The sequence below is a fragment of the Diabrotica virgifera genome, chromosome 8 (genome assembly GCF_917563875.1).
Source record: "Diabrotica virgifera virgifera chromosome 8, PGI_DIABVI_V3a".
NCBI lineage: Eukaryota > Metazoa > Arthropoda > Insecta > Coleoptera > Chrysomelidae > Diabrotica > Diabrotica virgifera.
The window spans coordinates 199,715,682-199,735,760 of record NC_065450.1 but is presented as its reverse complement, the minus strand read 5'-3'; the positions used below and the strand labels follow the sequence as shown (position 1 = coordinate 199,735,760).

General features: G+C 32.0%; 1 protein-coding gene across 3 annotated transcripts in view; it reads right to left on the bottom strand.

Moving 5' to 3' along the window:
* LOC126890552 (dynamin) overlaps nt 1-20,079 on the bottom strand; it is an 84,961-nt gene that overhangs the window by 45,708 nt on the left and 19,174 nt on the right. For all 3 annotated transcript variants that reach the window (XM_050659572.1, XM_050659574.1, XM_050659575.1), the window contains exons 6-11: nt 15,577-15,786; nt 13,942-14,149; nt 10,486-10,623; nt 9,112-9,269; nt 2,335-2,632; nt 874-993 (exon numbers count right to left, since the gene is read on the bottom strand). In XM_050659572.1, the coding sequence (XP_050515529.1) occupies nt 874-993; nt 2,335-2,632; nt 9,112-9,269; nt 10,486-10,623; nt 13,942-14,149; nt 15,577-15,786 (1,132 nt within the window). The remainder of the gene's footprint in view (nt 1-873; nt 994-2,334; nt 2,633-9,111; nt 9,270-10,485; nt 10,624-13,941; nt 14,150-15,576; nt 15,787-20,079) is intronic.

Genomic DNA, 20,079 nt, shown 5'->3' with positions numbered 1-20,079 from the left:
TAAGTAACCAATAAAAATCCAAAATTTTGACAATTCACCTGTACAGCCATTTGAAAATGACATTTTTTCTCTCAAATGGGATAAACAAATATAACAGAATTTTTTAAAACTACTCCACCGATCGGGTCCATCTTTGTCACATATAGTACATACTACATAAAAACTCACATTCGCGTGAAATGTGTTTTAAATATTTTTATTGTTTATTTTAATAATTATATATAATTGAAAAAAATGCTTACTTTCGGATTTATGGCAATAATTTTTTTGTTTATAAACATTTTTTAAATTAGAAAATCTAATTTTAAAGAGCAACTATTTTCAAGATAGTCGTATGTTGAACGTTTTCATCTACAATGCATAGTTTCTTCACAATACTGAAAGGAATGAAGTCACTTTTTTTGCTTAAATGTTAATAAAAAAACCATGACGCACTAAGAATTTCGACACCAACGAGATGGGACGCCTTTTCTAATGAATTTCCCCAGATATTCCAGTTGAAAAATACCAGGCAGTAATTTTTCCATTTTTAAATACCTCGTTTTAAGTTTTTTTAAATACTTTTGCGTAAATGGTCCCTAAGTCGTTTCCAAGTCTAAGAAAACTCAGCAGAGTGAAACAACTGCTTACATTTTATACTGCTCACCTAAACCATAATAAACTGAAGCAAATTCTACTTATATCGTACATAAAAACATAAAACATAAAACAAAAAAACACTTACGTCAGACGAATTCTAAAAAAACAGAAACAAAAAATATAAATAAAAGAAAATTAAGCGTTTGAATCGAGTGTGGTTTGTGTTGGAATACGTAAAAAATTGTGTACGTTTATACAAGTGTTGTACATTAGTAACAAAAATTTTGTACTTACATCTTCGCCGTTCAATGTTTCCGTCTGCTTTTCGGGATAGACGCCGGCCCGAAGGAACGACGCTTTCCACGAATCGACCTCGTCCAATGTTTCACAGCTCAATTCAAGTTGTTTGTAGTCCTGTAAAGAAAATACAGTTGAAAAATCCAAAAATTGGAATATTTCCCCACTTTCTTTCCACCATGGTGGTTAGTAGTAGAATAAGCTTGGTTTTGGACCATAATTTGAATAAGTTTTAAGATTTCCATGAAGTACAAGAAATTATCGACAATGACCAGAGGGCTTTAAGAAGTGGTCTTTTATCGCTGCATCTCTTCTTGAATTTCTTCAGCTAAAATTTTGTCAATTACCTCAATCCCTTTCGAAAATAAGAATAAATCTATCGATAAGATACTACTTTTTACAACCTGCTGGTGATTGTTATTAACTTTTTGTACATCTTGGAAATCTTAAGGTCAAAGGAGGTACGGAGAAACTGATGATATGGTTGCCAAAATGGTCCAGAAGCAAAGTAGCCTAGTTTTGGACTACTTTGGTAACCATGCTATCGGGATATCCGGTGACCAGAAGTGTCTTCTTTGACTTTAAAATATTTCTTTTTGTTTACTCATGCGCCAAAGTATCTCATCATATCTCAACTTTTTGTACCCATGGAATTCTCAGCATCTGTCTATAATATACATCTCAAAGGCATCTATTCTTTTTTCTGTTTCATAGTCCATTGTCCGACTTTCACAGCCATACAGAAAGACAGAAAAAACGAAGTTCCAGACTAAGGTCTGTTAGGAATAAGGGCTGTAGGAAGTGGTCTCTTATTGCTAAACCTCTTCTTGAACTTCTTCAGCTGCCCTTTAGTCACTGACTTTAACCCCTTTCAAAAAGAAGAATAGATCAAGCAATAAGATACCACTTTTTACAACCTCCTGGTCATTGTGGATCACTTCTTGTACTTCTTGGAAATTTCAAGGTGAAAGGAGGGGTTTTTGATCATCGTCATCAGAGACCCTGATGGTAGTTACCAAAGTGATTCCGAACCAAGCTTCCTCTATTACTGGCTATTCTTTGGTTTTGTAAACTAAGGTATTTTACTTGTATTTTCTTCTTTAACCTTTCGGTAGACTAGTTTTACATTTACGCCTGCACTTATATTTTTATAATGTACGTCATATATAAAAGTCTATATTGTTTGAAAGATTTCCAGTATGTATAAATAAACAAGTTATTACTATGCATTTTTACGTAAAAACATTACAAACTATTACTATTCATTAAATAATATTTTTGTCATATACATCTCGTAAACACATGAAAAAGCTTTGTACTTTCGTCAAATTAGAAATTTCCAGTATTCATATATAAATTCAACTATTAGGCAACGTTATAAAGTCGCTCAAACATAAAATCGAACTGATTGATAATGAAAAACGGGTTCATACGAAAACCACTAGAGAAAACACTTACCTTATATACATTTCTTCCGTCCGGATTGAAAATGGCGAACATATGCCTTCTCGACATAAAACTCTGTTCGATATCCCTCAGTTTCAGACCGTCCAAAGGCAACATGTACTTCTTCTCCCTCTCCTCTTCGTCCTTGTACCAGGAGATGCTCTCCGACGTGAGTACGAACCAGTAATCTCGCGAACCACCTTTCATTATACCCAAATTGTGGATACACATGTAGCCCTTTCGGATCACTTGGTTGCCGAGAGTGCCTCTGGTGCCTTTGGCTGTCGCGCTCTCGGACTGGCTTTGTGCACTAAAAAAAATGTGTGGCAAAAACCCTTGATATATTTCAAAAATAACACGATATAAGCAACGTAAGTGTTACAATAGACCAGTAAGAATCTGTTTTTAGGTGGATGTGAGAGGTGGCATTCAGATTTTTGCGGATAAAGTTAGGTGATAACTTCGTTAATAATAATTGACTTATGCTCCTTCTCAAATATGCCCGGAAAATTAATAAAAAAAATAAAATATTTAAAAATTTCAAAAAATTTCATTTTTTTTTCTACTTTTTTTGCTTAGAACTTTAAAACGATTCATTTTGGAACAAAGTCGTATAGGAATAAAACAAAGATAATTAAATTTTCTATCAGATGCGGTTGGTTAAAAATGTCTTAATTTATCACCCTTACTGCAAAATAGCAATAAATATAAAATAAGGGGGCAAAACAAGCCTGTCCTTATTCAATGATTTTCCATCACTTAGGTTACACTTGGAACCTTCCTAATTCGCTTAGAAAATTTTTGTAATGTGCTAAAACCGTACACCAAATTTCATTAAAATTGACTTACTAGATTTTGAATAAAAATTTTGCAATCTAAATGTTTTTTAAAAAATTAAAATTTTTTAAAATCTTGCATAACAAAAACTACAACATACAAAGGATTTGTCAATTTTTTTACATATAAAGAAACACTCCACCTATCTAATGCACTTTACAGAATTGAAATCGGATTATTTAAGCAGCCTCAGCAATGTTTTAAAGTTATAAACAATTTTTTAGCTTATAAACAAATTAGTGATGTGGCCAGGAGGGGGTGCTACGGGCTCCTTTATTTAGATGGACTTACCCAAGATTTTTATGTATTTTTTGACCCGTAAAACACGATTTTTTTCGGTAACAGTTGATCCGGATGTCGATAAGATTGTTATAAACAAAGAACTTAAGGAATTACATAACATCGATTTTTCGCAAAATAAAACATTTTTTGTATTTCTTGGGTAATTCTAAGCAAAAAATGTTCTTACAAGTTTTTCGTAGGATGCATAGTTTTTGAAAAATTGCAATTTTTGAACGCGAATAACTTTTGATTAAAAAATAAAATAGCAATTCTGCTGACAGCATTTGAAAGTTTAAGTCAAATTATACCGGTTTTAATATTTGCATTGCTAAAAATTATTTTTTTTTTATTATTAAACAAAGCTATTTGTTTGTAAGCCAAAAAATTGTTTATAAGTTTAAAACATTGCTGAGGCCCCTTAATTATTCCGATTTTAATTCTGTAAAGTGTATTAGATAGGTAGAGCACCTCTTTATATGTAAAAAAGAATGTGTGTGTACTTTGTACGCACGTAAGAAGTTATACTTCTATTATAAATATGATTTAAACGAAATTAATATACTTTTTATTTATATTTTATTTAAATATTAAACTAATTTATACTAACTACTTCTCAAACATTTTTATTAAAACAGTGCCAAAAATTAAAATAATAAAAGAATAAAACACACACAAACACATTAAAAATGCCACAAATGATTTCTGAACATTAATTGTCGGAAAATTTTTTAACTAAATACGTATTTTCTGAAAATAAAATTATATAATAAATATACTTACAATAATAAAATGTATAAAAAAAAATAAAACAATAAAAGTTTTTATTGGGATTCGAACCAGCTATCAGCGCGGTTGGTATATTGGGGTTCATTCGTCTTAAACGCTTCGCCACGGAGGCAATGTGTCATTATGTGCGAAGATCGACTAACTAACGGATTAAGCTTTTGACATTTTTGGATTAAATTAAATTATTTTGATTTTGAATTGAAATGATTTAGAACTGAAAAAATACAACAAAACATAGAGTAAGAAAACAATATATTAGGTGAACATTGATAGAAATTTTGATGGTAATCAAATTATGTAAATAAAAGTATTACATACTATGTATTTTGGTAGGTTCAAATATTCATTTACAATTATTACGTACCTGTTGCTTTTAAAAACTATTTAAATGTCACTACAATTATAAACTTTATTGTTTCTGTCCTCACAACAATAAAACTAATATATTATACATTTGTTTACCTTCATATTGAACAATTATTTATTATTGACAGATCATTAACACCCAATCAGGGTATAACGACTAATACCATAATGTCGGTGTGCGCATGCGTGCAGATCAATATAAATTCACCCTCAATCTCAATCGCGCCTAAAGAAGTATAACTTCAAAAATTAGCCAACTTCTAAATGGTCTAGTTTTTGTTCATAAAGATTTTAAAAAATTTGAACTTTTTTAAAAACATTTAGATTGCAAATTTATTATGCAAAATCTATTAAGTCGATTTTAATGAAATTTGGTACACGGTTTAAGTATGTTACAAAGAATTTCCTAAGCGAATTACTAAGGTTCTAAGTGCCACCAAAGTGGTTAAAAACATTGGATAACAACAGGCGTATTTTGCCCCCTTATTTTGTATTTATTGCTATATTGCAGAAAAGGTAATACGTTAAGACATTTTTGACCAGTTGTACATCATACAAAATTCAATTATCTTTATTTTATTTCTCTACGACTTTGTTCCAAAACGAATCGTTTTAAAGTTATAAGCAAAGGAAGCAGAAAAAAATCGACGTTTTTCGAAATTTTTAAATATTTTACATTTTTTTATTAATGTTCCGGGCATATTTGAGAAGGAGCATAAGTCAATTATTATTACTGAAGGTGTCACCTAACTTTATCTGCAAAAATCCGAATGCCACCTCTCACATCCAAAAATAGACGTTTTTTCACAGATCCTTACTGGTCTAATAGTATATTTCACGAATTTACGACGATTTTGGACTACGGATGAAGTTTTTACTTGAACTAAAAATATTTAAAGCACTTGTCGCATTCAGGAGACAAAAAAGTGACGGAACGGTTCCGCAACTGTTTTCGTTCTCTGAATGTGGCGGTACTTGCGAAACATGTTACGGAACGGTCGCCATGACAGTGAGCTCATTTTAATTCTGCTACCTCCGTCCAACGTATGCTTCTTCTTCTTCTACGGCACTACAGCCCAAATTGAGCCTTGGCCTCCTTTATTTTTTGCCTCCACCCTTGCTTGTCTGTGGCTGCTCTTCTCCATAAACGGACTCCTAAAAGGGCTTGTGCGTCGCTGTTTACAGTGTCTTCCCAGCGCTTTCTTGGCTTTCCAACCGGTCTCTTTCCCTGCATTCTAGCATTCAGTGCTGTTTTTGGTAGCCTATCCTCTCCCATTCTTATCACATGTCCGGCCCATTGCAATCTTTGTATTCTAATGAAGTCTGACAGGGGTGCTTCCTTATAAAGTTGATAAAGTTCGTTGTTGTATCGACTTCTGAAGATTACGTTTTCCCTCACAGGTTCTAGTATTCTCCTCAGTACTTTCCTTTCGTATGTGTCGAGTTTGTTTTTGGTGTTTCTTTCAGGACCCAGGCTTCACTGTCATAGCATGTTATTGGTCGAATTAAAGTTTTATAGATTCTCATCTTTGTATTTCGGTGGACACTTTTAGACCGAAATATATGGGAGAGGGCAAAATAAGCTCTGTTTGCCTGCGTTATTCTCTTCCGTATTTCTCCGTCTTCTGATCCGTCGGCATATATTTCTACTCCCAGGTATGTAAACTTTCCAACCGTTTCAATGTCATCTTCATGTATAATGTTTTGTGGGACTATATTTCTTCTCGTCTGAGTCATTATTTTTGTTTTTTCTGTGTTAATTTCCAGCCCTAGCATTTTTGTTTGTGTTTTTAACTCTGCGTATGTTTCCTGTGTTCCTGTTGATGTTCTACTCATAATATTAATATCATCGGCATAAGTAGCCAGTTGAACCGTTCGGTTGGTCAGTAGGTTACTTATAGTCCAGGAGGCAGCGCTGAAAAATCTCTTTGAATTTACTAAAGCTAGATTTTTCACAGTTGATTACTGTGATTGTGTAGAGAAACATACTGCGGTCGGTCAAGCGAAAAGTAGAACAGGGGTTACTGAGAGGGTATCAAAGTTGCTTTCCTACGAAGGTAATTAAATCCATTTACTAAGGCTAAAAATCAGTACACACATTCTAAATTAAATATATATAAAAGTTATTATAGTCGGTCAGCTATATGACGGGACAGAGCCGGTCGGTCGGCCCCAGTGAATGTACAGGGTTATTCACTATATTTTGACCCCCTTGTAAACTGCTTTATTTACAGAATTAGAAAAAATGCAAAATACAAAAGTTAATCGATTTTTAAATTATGATTTTTTGACATATAATATATCGTACTAGTGACGTCATCCATTTGGGCGTGATGACGTAATCGACTATTTTTTTAAATGAGAATAGGGGTCGTGCGCTAGCTCATTTGAAAGGTTATTCAATTTCCTATTCAGTAATATAAACATTAACATGATTAATTATACAGGGTGTCAAAAAAATGTTTAATTAAATTAATTGTTTAATTAATAATTCAAAAAAATTTTTGGTCACCCTGTATAAATAATGATCTTAATGTTTATAGTACTGTATAGAAAATTGAACAACCTTTCAAATGAGCTAGCACACGACCCCTATTCTCATTTAAAAGAATCATCGATTGTTATAAACAAAGAACTTGCGGAATTACATAACAGCGATTTTTCGCAAAACAAAAGATTTTGTTGTATATTTTGGGTGATTCTCAGCAAAAAATGTTCTTACAAGTTTTTTCGTAGGATGCATAGTTTTCGAGATAAACGCGGGTGAACTTTCAAAAAATCGAAAAAGTGCAATTTTTGAACCCGAATACATTCAATACCCATTGAACATTTTTTTTAGAAAAATAACTGAACTAACAATTAATAAACTTCAACGTATCAAATGAACTAACTAAAAAATAAACCAAGTAAAATTAATTTTAAGTTTAAAATTTATACTAAATTTTAATGAGGGTGTAAACACATTAAAATGACATTAATTTCAGGTTGAAAATCAGTTATAAAGAATAACAATAAACGGTAATTAGGATCCAAATTTTCCAAATAGCAATCAGTTTCTCAATACAATGTTATCAGTAATAATTATAAGTTTATTTGTTATTCTTTGTTATAATTTAATTTAGGTGAACTGACCATCAACAATTTATTATAATTTATTTATTCTCAACTGTAGGACAATATAAAACTTCACTTAACGTGACTGACAATCTATTTTATATTTTTCTTGACATTACTTCAGAACTGTCTGTATCTACTGTCAATACATAAATTAACAACCATAGAACAACATCCACTTTTAATGTTGGATATTCTAACATTCTTAACCAAAAAAAGTTATACGCATATCGATTATAAAATTGCTGATTACTTTTCGAAAATGACTATCACTCACAAAAAACAATAAAAAATATTGTTTTACTACAATGCTATTGACTGCAACGGGTTAGTTTTAATTTAACATTTTTAGGGCCCTACAATTTTAGGACTCCGGTAATGTTCGATTGAAAATTCTTGTGAAGAAAATCGGCATCGCCGCGCTAAAAACTCCCATAAGGAATGCATTGCCATATGTTCGTGTACTGTAAAGTCAAGGTGGGACAGACTATAGAGCGACTAGAGCACTTCTCATGCTGTACAGTAGAGTAGACCATTGACCATTAAGACAAAATCACTAGGTAAACAATATACACTAAGCGTCAAAATTAACGCACCACCTTAAAAATGGGAGATTTTTGAAGTCTCGTATTTTCTAAACCTGTTGTCCGATTTTATTGATTTTTTTTAGTATGTTATAGCTTTATTCTTCAAGAATATCGCTGTAATAATATTGTTGCTAAACAAGTAAGTGTCATTGTATACCGGGTGTAAAAATGATAGTGTGTTTTTTCCTCAAAGTACGGAACACCCTGTGGAATATTCTAGCGTATATAAAATATTGAAAACTAAACTGTAGCCTTAGGGCTTCTTAACATTTTTCTTTTTGATTCATTCGCTTACGTTGCGTAATAAAAAAGTTAGGTACTTTAACAACTAGTAACTTTCTATGTTTATAAGTCAAACGGTCTTTATTTTTCATTCAGAATTACCCCTTAAAGTTTGTCGTACTTATTAAGAAACACCCTGTATTGATGAAGAAAGTTGATAGTTGTTAAAGTACCTGCCTTTTTTTGTTATGCAACATAAGCGAATGAATCAAAAAGCAAAATGTTAAGAAAGCCTAAGGCTACAGTTGAGTTTTAATTTCAATATTTTATACACGCTAGAATATTCCGCAGGGTTTTCCGAACTTTGAGGAAAAAACACACTATCATTGTTACACCCGGTATACAATGACACTTACCTGTTTAGCAACAATATTATTACATAGATATTCTTGAAGAATAAAACTATAACATACTAAAAAAATCACTAAAATCGGACAACAGGTTTAGAAAATGCGAGGCTTCAAAAATGTCCCATTTTTAAGGTGGTGCGTTAATTTTGACGCTTAGTGTATTTTTGAAAAAAAATGTGACTTACTTTGCAAATCCAATGAAGTCTTCGTGGTTAGTATTCATGTATGCTAATTCACAGTCGATAAGTAGGCACAACTGCTCTTTGCAGTTTTGCTCTCTGCTCCTAATATGCGTAGTAACGATTCGTTCTACTTCTTCTCGTAATCGAGGATAGCGGGCCATCTAGCGACAAAATTGAAGAGTTAAATAATGCACTATGAAGGCTAAACGCACAAATTATCGAGAACAAGTGGGAAAAGGAGATACCGATAATATCGGCAACGAAAGAAAGGCTATCCGCTGGAAGCATAACTATGATTATAGGTCACGTGGTACACTCTGACGTCAAGTATAGTTTGTTAGTGATATTCCCCAAGCAAAGGTTAGGAACTTTTGTGAACCATTGTATTTTGTATAATAAAAATGGTAATGTACTTTGCCCTAAATTGTAAACACTATAGTGAAAGAGGAATATGTAGATTCTTTTTGTGATTCCAAAGGATCTGGTTCAAAAGAAGAGGTGGATTTCATTACTAAGGTAAGAAAATATAATAAAGAAAAAGAACTGAATTTATCGCTCGTGGGGGACGGCTTACAAATTATGCCACCATGAGAAGCACTGTCGACATGTCATACCCCCTCCATGTCAAGCCTCCCAGAGGATATAGAACAGTAATTAGACCGAAAAAGAAGTGATGGTACAAAGACGACAAATTTCTAAACACATATTTATTAAGATAAATAGTTGTAGCTAAAGTATATCTATAATATGTTGCTTTCGGTGTTTTAACGAGTTTTTGTCTCCCGCAAATTCCATGAGGCTGACCTCCTTAGAGGTGTGGGATACCCACCTGGGGACCAGATCCTGTCGTTTTAAAACTCATTTGGGGTGAGTTAGCCATAACTCGACACGCTGGCAAGACGGGTTGGTGAGTGTGAGGGGGATATAGGGAAGGAATTTGGGATTTAGGTAGGATAATACTGGGGTTTGGGCCTGGTTACCTCTAAGTAGGGAGTGAAGGAAAGACCAGGAGCTCGCGTGGGCAAGTACGCTACCTCCCTGAAGTAGGTCTACCCTTTATCGGGATCATAGAGGGGTACCTACCCGATACCGCTTGCGCAAATGAAATGGAACTGGGTAGGACACGTGGCACGACAAAACATCGAAAGGTGGACGAGAAACATTGTACATTGGAGACCACGCGAGCACAGTCGCAGTAGAGGAATACCACAAAAACGATGGCTAAACGACATCAAAGCAAAAATGGGGAGAAACGCACCAAATAGCACAAAACAGAGAAGAATGGAGAACTCATGGGGAGGCCTTTGTACAGGAGTGGATGCAAACAGGCTGAAGAAGAAAGTCTATAATATAATATTTAAAGAGTCTATTACTTACCCTGTCACTGCACATCCTAACAACGTTTGACAGCTCCTGCACGACCAAATCGACGCACTTCAAAGAAGGTTCCTTCAGCCGAGATATTTGCTTTTTTACTATAGCCTCAAAAGCCATATCTGGAGTAAACAAACCAACCTATAAGGAAAAAGAAACAATTTAATATCCCTTACCCTGACTCTGAATTAGATTTCTTTCTCCTTTAAATTGTTTTTAAATAGTCTTATTGTGTCTTTTTCTTCGAAATATTTATGGTCTTTTTTGCTTATTCCCTGGTGGAGTAGTGAACCGGGATACGAATTTACAAAAGCTATACTGATTCAGTCATGGGGAATGGGGGCGACTGAATTCGAGTAGGTTTTGTATGCAGATTAGTTGCATATGCTATACTATTACAGTCCACAAATTAAACTGTATTGGTGTAGGATTTGTAAGTGAAATTTTTGATTGTTATTGAGTAAATGTCTATACTGTTTCAGTCATGTAAGTAAAACTAATCAAGTATTTACTTAAGTGGATTTATTATTATATCATAAAATTTAGATACATTTTGAAAATTAAAATGAATAATAGATATTTGGATATGATTAAAAATTAAAAACAAATGAATAACTACTAATGTACGAGTATATACAGTATAATCAAGTATATTCAAATGGGAAATAAGCCACAATTTTACCTAAAAATGATTTTATTAACGTTTCGACGCCCAAGTCGGGTGTCGTTGTCAAAATACAAAATAATGATTTTAATAAATAAATTTAAAAAATAATCATTTTTAGGTAAAATTGTGGTTTATTTCCCATTTGAATATACTTGATTATAAAAATGCCACAAGAAAATAGCTTCAGAACAACAATATATACAGTATGTTCCTGTAAGTTGGAACCATATGGAAAACTTTTTTATTATTGATTTTACGAAAAAAAGTTATTCTTCATAAAAAGTTCTGCGTAACTACGGTACTTTATAAACTAAAGGGACTTTCGGTTCTGCGTTCAAAAGTAAAGTATGTACCTTTATACAGGGTGTCCAGAAACTCTACCGACAAACGAAGACAGATTATTCTTCAGATAATTCTAAGACAATTTAACCCTATTCACTTAGTCAGAAAATGCTTCCTAAGGGAGCTAGAGCTCTTTGAAGATGGCGTCTTGTAATGAGTTTTTCTTAATACCTCCAGAACGCTTCTATTTAGAAAAACAAAAATTGGTACGCGTATTTATCTTTCAGAGATAAATCTATTCCATCTATTGCGAATTTATAGTACCGATCATAGTCGTCCGTTTTGGTCAGGGCAACGGTTATTTTTTGACCACATATTTTCGTTTTCTAGAAAAATCGATTTGAAAATTTTTCGTTGTTTGAATTTAAAAAAAAAATTCAAAAAAAACCTATTTAGAAAGACGAAATCTGGTACATTTATTTATATTCCAGAGATGAATCGATTTTATTAATTGCGAATTTCTAGTACCGGTCATAGGCGTCCGTTTTGGGTAGGTCAACAGTTATAGCGTAACTTTTTTGTCCTTAATTTTTAAGCATTTTTGACACTAGATTATTCAATGATGAGGTATTCGAGTACTGAAAGTTACTCTTGCTTTAAGTTAGTAAAATACACCGTTTTTTTTTCAAATTCCAAAAACGAAAAACTTTCAAATCGATTTTTCTAGAAAACGGTGTGTCCTACCGACTTACAGCAAGAGTACCTTTTAGTACTATAACACCTCATAATTTAATAATCCAGTGTCAAGAATGCTTAAAAGTTGAAGACAAAAAAGTTATGCGATAAAATAACTTTTGCCCTACCCAAAACGGACGCATATGACCGGTACTAGAGATTCACAATGGATGGAATCGATTCATTTCTGGAAAGTAAATATGCATACTAATTTTCGTTTTTCTAAATAGAAGCGTTCTGGAGGTGTTTAAGAAAAATTAATTACATGACGCCATCTTCAAAGAGCTCTAGCTCCCTTAGGAAGCATTTTCGGACTAGGTGAATTGGGTTAAATTATCTTACAATTATCTAAAAATCTCCTGTCTTCGTTTGTCGGTAGAGTTTCTGTACACCCTGTATATTTCACAAGATTGAAAATTGTTATTACGAAAATTTGTTTGGACTTAAAAATAATCTTCTAATATGCAATTACATTCTTCTAGTTAAAGAAAAATTGAAATATTTTCTCAAATTACAGATACCCAACATCATTTTTATTTATGATAACATTGATAACTCCGATATTATTAGTTTTACGAAAAAAAGTTATTCTTTATAAAAAGTTTTATATGGTCTGGAAACTAAGATACAACTATAATTTATCAAATTTTGTCAATTTTATACGAGGTTTGTCAAAAAAATATGAATTTTGTTCAAGAGTAAAGTACCTTTATAGTTCACAATATTTTAATTTAAAGTATGTATGTACTTGTATACTCATACCTACACTACATGTGTTTTAAGTCTGAACAACTTTTTATAATAACATTTTTCAATATTGTGCAAAATAAAGGTACTTTACTCTTGAGAGAAATTCATTTTTTGACATACCCCGTATAAAATTGATAAAATGTGAAATATTATGATTGACGCTTATTTTGTAGAACGTGCAAAACTTTTTATAAAGAATAACTTTTTTGGTAAAATTAATAATTTTGGAGTTATCATACTTAAATAAAAAATGATGTTTGTATCTTCAAAAAAAATGTTTTTTTCAATTAGAAGAATGTAATTGCGCACATAATTTTTTTATTATGAACATAATTTTTAATTCCAAACAACTTTCGATAATAACAATTTTCAATATTGTGGAATATAAAGGTGCTTTACTCTTGAGAGAAAATCATATTTTTTGACATACCCCGTATGCTATTAATAAAATTTGATATCTGATGATGGTATCTTAGTCTTTATATAAACGTATAAATCTTTATTTATACGTCCATGACTGAAACAGTATAGACATTTACTCAATAATAATCAAAAATTTCGCTTACAAATCCTACACCAATACAGTAACTTTACATTAACTATTAATTTGTGGACTGTAATAGTATAGAATATGTAACTAATATTCGGCATACAAAACCTACTCGAATTCAGTCGCACCCATGACTTAATTAGTATAGCTTTTGTAAATTCGCAACCGGGATACATATAGTCTGGGAGGAAGTGTCAAATTTTTACGGTGATTTTGGCACGGATCGTTAAGAGGTAGGGCCGATTAGCTGAATTTTTATAAAAATAAATGAATGTTTATATAATCTTTATATTATATAAATAAAAAAAAATGATCCCATCCCCCCCTGGATCCGCCATTGCCTCCAGGACTAATCGGTTCGTCTCTGTCTGTCCACCGAAATAGTCCGGGAGCTCACGAAAACTTTAAATAGCCACACAACCGCTCTGTTAGATAAAAAAATACTACCAAATACGGAAAACAAGTACAAACTTACCCTAATACCATGAATGTTTCTAATAGCGAAGGCGATCTCCCTGCGGAGCTCCTTCTCATCGAATTCCATCTTGACAATTTCGAAGGGGAACCTTTCGTGGAATAGCCTGTTGATTTTAGCACCGCCTGACAGTTCGTTCGTGTTGATTTGTGCCGAGCCGGAACCTTCAATAGTTCTGTCGAAGTCCACTTGCAATTGCTGGATCATCCTTAAAAAAATCTCTACATATAGCAGAAGAACTTTAGATAATCGAATGATTAGTTTTCTTAAAGCTCTATGAGTTAAAACTACTGATATAGTTCGTGAAATCGGCGAAGAAAAACGAAAACGTTAAGAGCGATGAAATGGTACAGCTTCAGCCACTGAATTGTTTAGACCTTCATTTTTACATTGTAATACTGTAAAATTGCAGTGTCGTATGGAATTTGCCAAAAATGTCAATTTTGGAATATTGGAAGTATTGAAAAATAAAATAAAAAGTTATTAAACGATTCCAAAATGCCTAGAATGCATTTGAATGCCGCGCAAACTCGAAAGAGGTTGGTCACTACAAGTGCAAGACAAGTTGCTGCAGTTTTTAACGTGAGCCATATGTGCATATGGAAAATCAAACGAAGATCTCACACAGAGCAACTAGATAAGGTGTTAGTAAATAACCTGAGAGGAGCTCCCTTTGCTATTTAAACGATTTTCTTTAAAAGAATTTTCAATCGAACATTACCGGGGTCCTAAAAATGTAGGGCCCTAAAAATGTTAAATTAAAACTAACCCGTTACAGTCAATAGCACTGTAGTAAAACAATATTTTTCATTGTTTTTTGTGAGTGATAGTCATTTTCGAAACGTAATCGGCAATTTTATAATCGATATGCGTAATAACTTTTTTTGGTTAAGAATGTTAGAATATCTAACATTAAAAGTGGATGTTGTTCTATGGTTGTTAATTTATGCATTGACAGTATAGACAGCTCTGAAGTAATGTCAAGAAAATATAAAATAGATTGTCAGTCACGTTTAAGTGAAGTTTTATATTGTCCTACAGTTGAGAATAAATAAATTATAATGATTGATGGTCAGTTCACCTAAATTAAATTATAACAAAGAATATCAAATAAACTTATAATTATTACTGATAACATTGTATTGAGTAACTGATTGCTTATTTGGAAAATTTGAATCCTAATTGCAGTTTATTGATATTCTTTATGACTGATTTCCAACCTGAAATTAATGTCATTTTAATGTGTTTACGCCCTCATTAAAATTTAGTATAAATTTTAAACTTAAAACTAATTTTAGTTACTTTATTTTTTAGTTAGTTCATCTGATTCGTTGAAGTTCATTAATTGTTGTTAGTTCATTTATTTTTCGAAAAAAAATGTTTTAGAACCCCTGACAGCCACAAAATGTCAATAATATTAATTCCAAGTTATCCTATAGAAAAAAGTATATTTGCTTAAAACCTGTTTCTGATAAAATTTGGCATCACTGTTGGTCATAAGAACCTGTACTGTAAAGTCAAGGTGGGACACACATTAGATATGTAAGAGTGTAAACTATTCAATGGCCGCAGCTGTACATAATGTAAAAATCCTCTATTTACTACTAAAACGTAAATTATTCCTTCTATACTTACTGTAACATCGCCTTAGTCTTGATAGAGGGATCGTCAGGTCGGAAGTGTTTGAACTGGTCCACATCTTTCTCCAATTGTAACAGTTGCTTTTGTAGTTTATCTCTCAAACTGGGTAGGGTGTCTCTGATGTGGTTGGTGAGTTGTTGGTTGAGAACTCGTTGTAGGTAGGGAGTACCTAGGCGTTCTGCTATGTGACGATACGATGGATGGCTAAAAACAACAAGTTAGGTCTATATTATGCTCTAATTGTACAATAATTTGACACGTAAGTGTTTTTATGTGCAGTTAAAATGGCTTCGTCGACTAAGAAGACTCTCGGTTGAGGTGTGGTTCGTTTTCTAATTGATTTTCTTAATGCTTAAGCTTAAGCCATTAAAACAACTTATTCCGAACGTTACATCAGTTAATAGGTACTCCCATTGAAGATAGTCAAAATACCTTCCCATATTTTTTTTTATTTTTTATACACCCTGATTTTTTTTCATTTTTTACTTTCTATGTGATTAAATAATAACATTCAGCACAATTTTACCCCACCAATCTCTCCCCCTTCCGTCAGAAACGTCATTTTTTCGATTAAATTTAATAGGGAACTTGCATAAAATTTTAAATTCGAAAAAAATGGTATAAATCACAACAGAACATAATTTAGAACATGTATCAAAGATAAAAAAGTTTTGTTTGTCTTTCGTTTGGCCCCTAAAGACGACTAAAAATTCAACTTATACCAGCCAGCCAAAAACGCGTCGTGACGTCACGGGGTTGTATGTTTACATTCTACAGCAATTGTAAATATAATTTTAAATTAGACAATATAAACGTCAGTAGAAAATACAGTTATTTGACGTTACAAGTGTTTTTGATCGTTTGAACTATTCATAGAAAACGTATACTTTTACAAAATGGTTTTGTTTTCAATAGTAAACCTTCTTTCCTTTCCTTCAAAAACTGTATCGAACTCCAATTTTAACAAACTGGTATATATTTATTACAATGACATACGATAAATGTCATTAGAATATAAATATTTTTCCTTTATTCCCCGACGACGAGCTGGAAAGATACCCAAGTAGGTGGAGGCCAATAAACTAAAGAATAAGAAGAAGAATATTCCTAAATATAACCATAAACGGAACCATATGGTTAAACCTTAGACAAGGAAAGAGAGAGGACGAGTAATCCTATGACCAAAAGTGAAGCCAAACCGTCACCAGAGATTTTGATCATCGACGTATCTTTGGGGTATTGTTATGTATTGAGTATTTAAAATGAAAACATGAAATGTATTTAAAATGAAGAATTTGTGTACGGTAAATGTTTTATTAAGTTGCTCATATTACGTACATATGGTTCAATACATACATATGTTTTTATTACGAATTTTAGATGAGGATTTACTTTATTTTTTATGAAATTTTAACATTCAACGAACACCCACCACTGGCAACCCATTGTTATATTTGACGTGACCGCCATGTTTTTGGTGACAAACAAACCAAAAACTGGCTTCACTTTTGGAACATGTGTATTAAATGAGTGTTACCCGTCCTCTCTCTTTCCTTGTCTAAGGGTTAAACTCTGTGACGTCACGGGTAGTTTGATCTATCTTAAGATACCGAAGACTTTAAATTTGTACTTCTAAATTATTATTATGAGTTTTTGAAGCGTGAAATTTTGGAAATCTCATTTTTATACAAAACTGAACATTATTATGTAATAAAAAAAATGGGCAAGTTCCCTATTCAGTGGGTTGCAATCAATTAAAAATTTTCAAAAAATTCAAACGCATAGTTGAATAGGCTTTTTCCAATTCCATTTTTATAGACTTGTGGTTGAGTGTACAAAACCTAAAAATGCATTTTTTTAAGAAAAAGTATAACTTTTTTGGAGATGACTGCAGGTCTATTTTTTTATTTTGTGTATTTTATCAAAAAATATATATCTGATTTTTTCCAGATTTTTCCGTAAAGTGCCCACCTTCAACAATCCAAAAAACTGTTTTCTATTGGTTTTGGGGGGTTTTCTTAATTTTACAGACATCAAAATAGACAAAAATCAAGGTTTTTATAGATATATAATTTGTAATAAATGAGTCCTTTAGGACATTCAAAAATTAAGCGCAACACCATTAAACCACCAAAAAAATGTTTTTTCAAAACTCGCAAAAACCTTTAATAACCAAAATAAATTTTTGGGGGTTTAAAGGTGTTTCGCTCAATTTTTAAATGTCCTAAAGAACTCATTTACTTCAAATTATATATAACCTATAAAACCTGGACTTGATCTATTTTTAACTCTATAAAATGGAAAAAATTCCCCAAAACCCCTACAAAACCATTCGGGATTTTGAGGGTTGCAGGACACCCTACAGAATAATCTGAAAAAAAAATAGAAAAATATTTTTTGATAAGATACATAAAATTAAAAAATAAACCTGCTCAAAAAAAAAGATATAGGCTTTTAAAAAATGCATTTTATGGTTTATGTACACTTAACCTACCTACGGGTCTATAAAAAATAGACAAATTTTGTAAAAGCACCAAATATGCGTGAGAATTTCTTGAAATTTTTAAATTGATTAAACACTTACGAAAAAATGAAGTTTTTGGCGATAGCTTATTTTGTAATCACATAAAAAATGAGTTTTGGGAATGAGGGCATTTTGCCTATTTTAACGAGGAAAATTTGACTATTGTCGTGAAAACATTCAGGGGATAGAACGATATATAAATGAATTAGAATTCGAAACTAATAAGAGAAAAAGGTAAAATTGTGCCGTTTTTTCCTCCTAAAAATTCTGCTATTACTATTATAAATATCATTATTTTACTGCATACATGTCCGATAGATGAATTTGTAGTTCTAATAAACAATGCCAATAACCTATTGTGATAAGAAACTTCCGTACAATTGTTATCAACCTCAAGTTGCAACAGAAATTTGTATATAAATAATACGTGAGTCACAAAACAATATTTTTGTATTGAAGTTTACGACTTTTTCGTGTAAAGACGTTCCGAATTTTTTATTGATTTTTTTTGTCATCAGTTATCAGCATCTTATGAACGTTGTGAGGCATCCTCATATTAAACATTGTCAATGGTCAGGCATAATAGTCATTGGGCTCATCATTTAAAAAAAACTATTAACTCCCTCATGAGATTTTTTTATTCAGTTCTTGATGTCGAGTCTAGTCTAGGCGCCAAATAGAGGTCACCGTGTCCTTTTCAATTCTGATGGACAAACTCAACGGTTTCTTATGGATTTTTGGCTGCTGATTACGAATTTCGAGGGTGGATTTCGATCCGAGTGGTCAAAAAATTGTTATAAACAATTTAATTGTTTATAAGGCTCTGGCTCATAAACTAAAAGAGATAAAAAAGAATGTTTCAAATAAAATTTGTTCGGTGATAAAAAACGAAGAAAAAAACGTTTACTAAACTTAAATCCAACAATTAAAACCCAAAATATTGTAAAATTAGTGCACAATGCAAATTGCAAAATAAATATTTTTCGAAGCTTTATCGATCGTAACTCGGCTTCTACGCATGCAAATGAGCCTTAGAAGGTCTCATTTTAAAGCTTCATTAATAGGCTTCCAAACAGAGTTTGTTAAATTACTTGATCTTTATTTGTTTTAAAGTTATACCCATTTGAAATAATAATTTTCTTAAAAAAATTGTACATTAATTTGTTTATAAGGGTTTCAAACAAATTTAAGCTATAAACATTTATACTTTAATTAACAATAATGATAAAAGAACTCAAAAGGAACATTTTGAGCGTACGAAAATGTTTGTAAGTTTATTTTTGGCCAAGATATCGATATTTTAATAGTGCGCACTGAGGCGCAAGACCGGCTCACCGCGTAAAGGTTTACGCACGAACTTCTCGATGCAAATTCTAATTTCTATGTATATATACGTTATCTTCATTTTTCATTTTTGAAGAGCCTAATAAAATTTTATCATATAATTCTTATAATTAAATCATCATACTGTACCTCAAATCACCTTTCATTCTATTTACTTTGTCTTCTATTTTTTGTACTAAATGAGAAAAAAACATTAAAAACTAATATTTCAGAAAGAACCAAAAGTAAGTTAATATTATTTATTAATACCATTTTCACAAACTTTTTGTTTCATGCATCTGAATCGAGATATACAGAGAATCTCAGCTTTTTGACATCTGCATAAGTTCTTAGAGCAATTTTTACCGTTACATGGTGGTACTAAGTCTGTTCTTGTAGGTAGTAAAACTAAAACTTTTTGGGGCTTCAGAGTCTAATTATCTATATGATATAGATATAATCTATATAATATAGATATACAGTGGATAGTGGATAGTATCCATATAAAGTGGATATAGTTCTTTTGCAGTATCATCAAGGCACGTCAATTGTGTGTATGCCGCCACAACATAAATGCTCGTTTTATATGCAATGATGATGCTGCAAAATAACTCGATCTATTTTTATATGGATATCACATATTGGTTCAT